Source organism: Cicer arietinum, chromosome 2 (assembly GCF_000331145.2).
Source record: "Cicer arietinum cultivar CDC Frontier isolate Library 1 chromosome 2, Cicar.CDCFrontier_v2.0, whole genome shotgun sequence".
NCBI lineage: Eukaryota > Viridiplantae > Streptophyta > Magnoliopsida > Fabales > Fabaceae > Cicer > Cicer arietinum.
The window spans coordinates 10756036-10764207 of NC_021161.2; the positions used below are offsets into that span (position 1 = coordinate 10756036).

Below are 8172 nucleotides of genomic sequence, written 5' to 3' on the forward strand. Positions count from 1 at the left end.
TCAAAGATTCTTGGCGGAGTAGATTTGAGTTGATTGCCATCGTCAGAGATGATGATGTGGGTAAGGTTAGGGGTTGAGTCAGAAAGATTCCATACATATGATGCACTGTATGATCTCGTGGTCTAGCAAAATCTAACAATAATAAATATAATAATAAAGTAATATTTTATGGACTACCCAACATCAAGAACAATCCCAACTACAAGAACTATCCAAATTAATCTAATGGGTAGAAAAGGAAATCAAAAAAGATAATTAGGAGATAAAGTCTTTAAAGATGACATCCTCATTATTTCTCAAAAGAAATAAAAGATTTCATTTTAGAGATAAATTAATACATATTGACAAAAAAAAAAAAATATAAAAAAAAGAAGAAGAGAAATATACATAAGTGACATAATAGTAAGAGCCACCCTTTAAAGTATTTTTCAAAATAGATCATGCTAAAAAAAAAACTTGTGTCTTTATCTCATAAATAAAGTTTTCTGTTTCATATGAAAAATGAAGAGAATCTTAATCTAAACCCTATGAGTATGAATACAATCGAATAGATCAAACATACCATACATAGAAGGAAAATGATTATTTTCACAAAGTAGTTACTTCACGACAACATCATATTTACATGTACCTATATCTCTTATTTTTATCCACAAAATGTTTTTAGTCAAACCACAAGTAATTATTAATTCATGACTTGTTCGTGATATTTGTCTTTGTGACAAAAATCACTATCGATGACCGCCCAATTCGCCTTGCTATATATTTAGTATGTTTTATTTTTGACAAATCTTTCTTTGAATTAATGACACTAATTAAGGTTACTGACGGTAGGCAAAACACCTTCTATATATTTGAAGGGTGCAACTGCAAGGGAGTAGGTGCATGCATGTTTATGCTTGGGACATGTACAGTCTGGAGTACGTTGGAAAATAAACTGTCTCCTCAGAAGAAGCAAGTTTTTGGAAATAATATTAATGGATGGCCATGGACTAAACCTACCACTATCATGACTCCATCTTCTTAAATTTGATAGATTAATATATCAATGATGAAGGGCTTTGATTCTCTTAGGACGTACGGAATTATTTAACACTTTCTTTTTTGCTTTTTTTGGCTCCAAAGCATCACGTCGGAACCTAGAAATGAAGGGCTTTGATTGCTTTCTACAAACATTTTCAATTTTCATTTTTGACTTAGAGAAGCTGAAAAACTAACTAAAGGGTATTATGGTCAGGGTTGTTGTGAATTAATTTTTTGGTTTTCAAAATTTATTTTGAAATTTTTTACTTATTTTAAAAATAGTTTTTTCCTAGTACTTTAAAAAAGTAAACAACCTCTAAAAGGTTCATTTATTTTTACAAATATATTTTTAAAGTGAACAAATCTATGCATTTTTTAAAACAAAAATTTGTTTTATTTATTTATTATATTTGTAGAAATACATCATATTCTCTTCATGACTATGATTAATAACTTTGAAACATATCTCATCTTTATTTTCAGTCATCACTAGTATCTCATTTTATTAATAAATTAAAATAAATACATACTTTAAATAATAAAAATACAATATTTTTTATAAAATAAATGGACGCTAAGGCACAAAATGCATTTACATTATGTTTGGTATCAATGAAAGTAAGGGGAAAGATTCATAAAAGGAAGAAAGTTAATGAGACTCTGCACCTTCATCTGTTTGGTTCTCTCTTAAATGGGAAAAATAGATTGTTTTATGTGGGGTCCACTCCAATGATGCTTTCCGTCTGATTTGCGAAGAAATAAGACTGATGCTGCACTAGTGACAATTCCACAACAACCCTTATTATGGCTATAATTTGTTTTACTAGACCAACTTATACGTTGATTTTATTTATCACTTTCTTAACAAGGAATTTTATCAATCATTTTAAAATAATTCGTATTAAAATAATGGACATAAAAAATGTTGGCTCTTAAGTTTTTTGAGTGAATATGCATATATTTACTGTGTTTATAACGAGTGAAATATTAAAGAAAAATACACTCAAATTACTAAATAATCCCATAAAAAAAGGTATTAATAATAAAAATGTTTTTTTATTAATTAATTTTTTGTTCAATAATCATTTTTATGTTGATAAATATTTCTTAATAATAAATAGAATTACTTAACGTCATTTAAGTGTGTTTAATAAAAAAAAATATTTATTCAATTTTAAGATAAGATTATTTTGGTCATCCCAACATAACATAAGGACATGGCCTATTAAAAGAAGTGTTAGTTTCTTACACATAAGGTAGCTAGAGATGAAATCATTTGTACTTTATCACCTACAAACTACAGAATCTTTATTAGTTCATAAATATATGTACTATTATAAGTAGGGTTACAATATATTGGACTTTAAGAACAAGCATAAGGTCTATATCTAATTAGAAGTTTGTCATTTGAAAATGAGTACTAGGAGGCCATGTTGTGAGAAGGTAGGGTTGAAGAAAGGACCATGGACATCAAAAGAAGACAAAAAGCTTATACCATATGTTACTACTCAACATGGCCATCAAAACTGGCCTTCTTTGCCCGCCAGAGCAGGTAACATATCTTCTCTACATTCATGAAAGCCATATTTTTCTATTTTATAATTTTAGACAAAATTACAATTTTTAGTTTTTTAATCCTATTTGTAACACTTTAGGTCTTTTTTATTTTTCTTTATCCCTCCTATACCTCACGTGCACAAATTGTTTTTTTTTTTTTTATTTAAAAAAATGTAAATGTGTACATAAATAGTTTTTTAATAAATATTTTAAAGATTTTTTTAAAATAAAATTAATATATTTAAAAACCCCTAAAATAAAAAAAAATTAAAATCTCCAATTTCAAAATATAAATTCTAACATTAAGAACCAAATCATATATTACAAAAAGAATTCGTATCTCGGAACTAAATATTGAAAAACACATCCAAATTTAGATAATGAGACATTTAATTTAATACTTCACACGTTGACGTTTGGATCCACTTAACTGGTTTCTCTACACCACTTTCTCAAAGATACATATAAAAATAAACGGATAATAGATAAAGAGTAGCATATCAGATTTGTTTTCTTTAGCTTTTAAAAAACAAAACAACTTATTTATTTATAATAATAAATAATATAATAAAATAGCACTTTTAATATAATAAAATAGCAATCATCCAAAATTGAGCGCTAATTTCCTTTTGTTCTTGGTTTTTTTTTTATATGCTCTATCCTTAAACATGTACTCCCTATAATCTATTTCGATGACCGCATAATTTTTGAACTACGGCACACACATATTCTAATTCCACTATAAACAAATTAATAACCTTAGAACCATTTTTATTACCATATCTGTTTATTTAATTATCTGATTATGTACTATGGTAATTTAGAGTTTGATTAGAAATGAAATAAAGTTTGGTAAAAAATTATTTCAATTAGAATTCGAATATGAATTCATTCAAATATATTGTCTTAGCTCATTAACCACTTAAATCCACTTACTTGATTCTTATTATTCTAGTTATCACTTTTAATTTTTTTATGTATATAAGAGAAAAAAAATATAAATATATGACTGAACTTTATGATTTAAATGACTTAATTTATAGTTTCAGAAAAAAAAGATTTAATTTAATGTGCATTCAAATCGTTATGTCATTCAAAAATTTTGTTTGGTATTCACATCGTTAGATTCAAATTTAGTATGGTATTTTTTTATATAATAGTCTAAAAAGTCTGAATTATTTGTTAGTGTTAAAAGTAAAAAAATGTAACATACAATACTTGTTACGTTTATTTTTGTATACGGCTATGCTAATTTTTTCACTTGTAGTTTTTTCAATTCATCTTTGTCATGGTTGCAAATTCTTGTATTTATTTCATCTTTTATCAATTACTTGGAGTGATTGATATTTTATTATTATTATTATTATTATTATTATTATTATTATTATTATTATTATTATTATTTAGTTGTAGGAAAGTTAGACAAAACAAATTTGGTATGTTACTTTTTCTCTCTCTTCGGTTTGATATATATAACTCACTTTAGATCCAACAATTATGTTGAAGAATTGATGAGTTATGGGTTCCACCCATTTAGTGCTATAAACAATAAATGATATGAGAAATGATATCATTTGACCCAAATATGAGAAATGATATGCATGGATTTTGAATTAGGATGGTGAAGAAGAGGAAACAATTTTCACCTTTCACCATCATTAGTGCTGCTTCTGTTGGAAAAAATTATCACTCATATGACTTGACACATCAACAATTTTTTTTTTTTATAAAAATAAAAAAAAATTTATCCACACTTTATAATACAAAAGACTTACATGAAAAAAATATATAAAGAATCTAAGAATTATATTTAAATAAATGAAAGATTAAAAATGTAATTTCGCGCAATTAGCGGTTGCTTGGTGATCCTTGATCTCAATCAAACAAGTTGATGCAATTTAATTCGCGGTCTTAGAAACAATAATATATATTAATCATAAATCTTGAGTTTCACATTTATATATGTATATATATATGTATATATATATGTATATATAGGTCTTCAAAGATGTGGGAAGAGTTGTGGACTGAGGTGGATTAACTATCTAAAACCTTATATGAAACGAGGAAACTTCAGCTTGGAGGAAGATCACACTATTATTCAATTGCATGATCTTCTTGGGAACAAGTGAGTTTTCCTTAATTCGTCTTTCTTAAGATTCTCTATTAAAAAATGGAGCTTTGCTATGCAATGGAGACTACACTTATATAGATAGTTAAAGTTGTTACATATTTCTAGATTGTTTTGACTATATTAGTTTGTAGCTTAGACACATCTAATACAATATAATATAAAAAACTCAACAAAAATTTAAATTATAATGTGATAGAATAATTGATCTAATTGATTAAATTTAAATTAGGAGAGAAAATATTATTTTTATTAAATTATCTTTATTATGTATATATTGATTTATTTACCAGAGTTGACCTAATAGTTAAACAATTAAAGCAACGTTACAAATTTATTTATAGATATATGTTAGTTCTTTTGATAAAATTTAAGGTTATGAGCGCCTTTTGTCCATAGTTCAAATTCAAATTATGCAACTATTCTTTTGTTGTTTTTACAATTTATTTAAATAATATATATACATTAAAAGAATTTTGATGTACAACTTGTTTTATGGAAAATTCCGATAACCTATTAAAAATTAATTTTATTGTATGTTTTAGAAATAATATGTGTAACCAATAAGTTTTTGATTTAACTTTGTAAGATCTATAATTTTTATGTTATTATTTCACATTTAAAAGAATATCAATTTTTTTTTAAAAGACTCATTTTAAAAGAGTTCTTTAAACCTCCAAACTTATTGGATTGACTCTACCATTTACTATTACCATTATTGTAAATGGTACAGTAAAAAAAAGTAGGTATATTATATTGAAAATTAAAATTAGTAATTAATTTTGAACAAATATTTTTATAAGTTGGTCAGTTACTGTAGAAGGAAGGATTACTATTTTTTAAAATATTTTAAAGCACATAGAAATAGATAAGTATGAGTGCAAATGTATTGAAGCTTCAAGATATAATAATGCTTATAATATAGAGGGCTTCAAGCTTCACCAATATGATATTTGTTGTAATGAGTGTACAATAATAGTTGTCATTCATGCATGTGCATATTGCATTTTACAGATGGTCAACAATAGCAACTCTCCTACCAAAGAGAACAGACAATGATATAAAGAATCATTGTAATACTAACAACAAAAAGGACAAAAATGTCAATGTTATCAAACACATGGCTCAATGGGTGAGTGTTAGATTGGAAGCTGAATCAAGATTATCAAATTTATCAATATCATCACTATCAAACAAGAACAACAACAATGCAATGTATAACTCTTGTTCTATCATGCTTGCAATTGATCATGATGATCCTCTTTCTCCAATATCCAAATTGAACTTTCATAGTATTGAGCTTCATGTTCCTACCAATAATGAGTTGTGTTCACTATCATATGAGAGTGATCATAGTGATAGTAATATGATGGAAACTACTAATGGTGAAGAGATCATGGATGGCTATGTTTTGCAAGATGATGATGATATAATGGAAGCATTTAGAGATCATTCCTTCAATGGTCACACTATCATGGAATTCAATGGAAATGGAAAGGGTAATTTGGATACTAGCATTTCATTTTTGAAATAATGATCTCTCTTCCTAGGCGATTCGAGAAGCACGTGCTCTTATTTATTCTCCATTGTAATTCTTACTTTTTAACATGGTTTTAAATTACACTTTGTAGTAATTGATATGGTTGTAATTACGATCACTGTAATTACACCTAAACGTGACATTATAATAATTTTTTGTTTGAACTAAATGTGAAAAAGAATTCTATTACTATTCATTTTGCATTATATTCATGAAAACTATAATAAAGATATATATTGTTATTGTTAATTAAGTAGATAAGGTTATAGCTAGATATGACATTAACAAAGAAGTAATAAAGTAAGAAATATAAAGTGGTATAGATTTAAGAGCATTGCTAACCAATATCCTAAAAATATTCGTTTAGGATTCTATTTATAGATAAGTCTTTCTTTAGAATACTATTTAATCACAAGTCAATGTAATAAATACATTATTTATTTCTACAAACTTATCTCTTTTGATTCATTGATTAATGCTATAAAAGAACTTGTTAACATTCTCAATCTTTGATCAAACAAATGATGAATTATTATAATTTAATAATATAATTTAAATAAATATTTAGTTATTTACTTAATATAATTCATTCTAATGGAATCTATGAAAGAGAGAATAATGAAAACAAAATTATGATTGAAGAAGACAAACCGATGCCATGCCAACATACAACCGTGGACGGGCTTAACTAATCTAATAACAAACTCTAACGGATTTGAACCAAACTAACAATTTAATAGATTACATAACTAACTGATATATTCATATACTCTATTAATCCCCTTCCAAGATCAATGTGGTTGTATAGAGGCAAACACCTTGAGCTTGTCTTAGAATTTCAGAAATTTGTAAGTGGAGAGAGGCTTTGAGTGAGCAAAAGTGTGTTTGATGATAAATGAAGAGAGTTTGATAAATTTACACTTGTGAAAGTGGGTTATGTGATTCAAGTTTAGTCTCTTGCTTATGAAAATATGAATATAGTTTTATTGGCCCACAACCCAGTGATACATGCTCCTAGTGATTAGACTCAAAAACACATTAAAGAATTAACAAACAAAAATTAAAGAAGCAGCCATTTATTTAAGATGAACTGGTGAATACTTATTGTGAACGAAATTCACGGTTTTCATAATTATTAATTGTGCTGATTAATTAATATTTGTAATTAATTAGTTTATTCTCATAATTAATTAGTCTAGTTATAGATTAGTCCTTACACTAAGACTTAAAGTTACATATCATTATGTATCAACATTATTAGAAAGAGAATTCTCCCAATAAAAAATTTTGAGTTTAACATGGTATAAGAGCAAATTGCGATCCAAATCAAATTTCTCTGTTTTTTGCGATCAAATCTCGAGTTCCTTGTTTTTTTTTTGTTTCTTGAAATTTTAGTTCCTCGTTGACGACGATCATAGTTTCGTTGCTAATTATGCATTCCTTATTTTACTGTTGACGTTTTCTAAATTCTCTGCATTTGTTTCCCTCAACATCATGTTCACCAACAAGCATAATATCCTTTTTGTCCATCTTAGTCGAAAATAACTACTCTACATGGGCTTTTCAGCTCCAGATTTTTATCAAAGGAAAAAAGATTTGGGGTCATGTCGATGGAACTAATTATGTCCATGAGAAGACGCATAAGGATGCATATCCCAAATGAGAAGTCAAAGATGCACAAGTCATGACATGGATCATAAGTTATGTTGATCCTAATTTCGTTCTCAATCTCCGACCTTTCGCTATGGTAGCAAATGTCGCGGCCTAAAATTTTGAGTTTTCATCGAATTCAATGGAGTCGCCACCAAAATTTATTTTAAACTATGAAAAATATTGGAAAACCCTTAAAAATAGAAAAAAAAATGTAAAAATGGTCTTTGAAACCAAATTTTGAGTTCGGGAGTCGATTATGCGTAGGGAA

The 8172-nt window shown here is 26.9% G+C and overlaps 1 protein-coding gene across 2 annotated transcripts; it reads left to right on the plus strand.

The window, feature by feature from the left end:
• Positions 1–2394: 2394 nt before the first annotated feature.
• Positions 2395–6442, plus strand: LOC101513747 (transcription factor MYB106-like). Of its 2 annotated transcripts, none has more exons than XM_004490054.4 (3): positions 2395–2575; positions 4579–4708; positions 5726–6442. In XM_004490054.4, the coding sequence occupies exons 1-3, from the start codon at positions 2437–2439 to the stop codon at positions 6243–6245; spliced, it is 789 nt and encodes a 262-aa protein (XP_004490111.1). In that variant the 5' UTR covers positions 2395–2436; the 3' UTR covers positions 6246–6442. The 2 variants fall into 2 exon arrangements, with proteins under 2 accessions (XP_004490111.1, XP_073221164.1); XM_073365063.1 differs by having other exon boundaries at positions 2481–2575; positions 4658–4708.
• The last annotated feature ends 1730 nt before the right edge of the window (positions 6443–8172 follow it).

What these genes read in the sequence shown, in the direction of transcription:
- LOC101513747 (XM_004490054.4), top strand. Translation starts at nt 2,437, where the DNA reads ATGAGTACTAGGAGGCCATGTTGTGAGAAGGTAGGGTTGAAGAAAGGA. An exon ending in TTCTTTGCCCGCCAGAGCAG is followed by an intron (nt 2,576 to 4,578) that starts GTAACATATCTT and finishes ATGTATATATAG; the next exon opens with GTCTTCAAAGATGTGGGAAG. An exon ending in CATGATCTTCTTGGGAACAA is followed by an intron (nt 4,709 to 5,725) that starts GTGAGTTTTCCT and finishes TGCATTTTACAG; the next exon opens with ATGGTCAACAATAGCAACTC.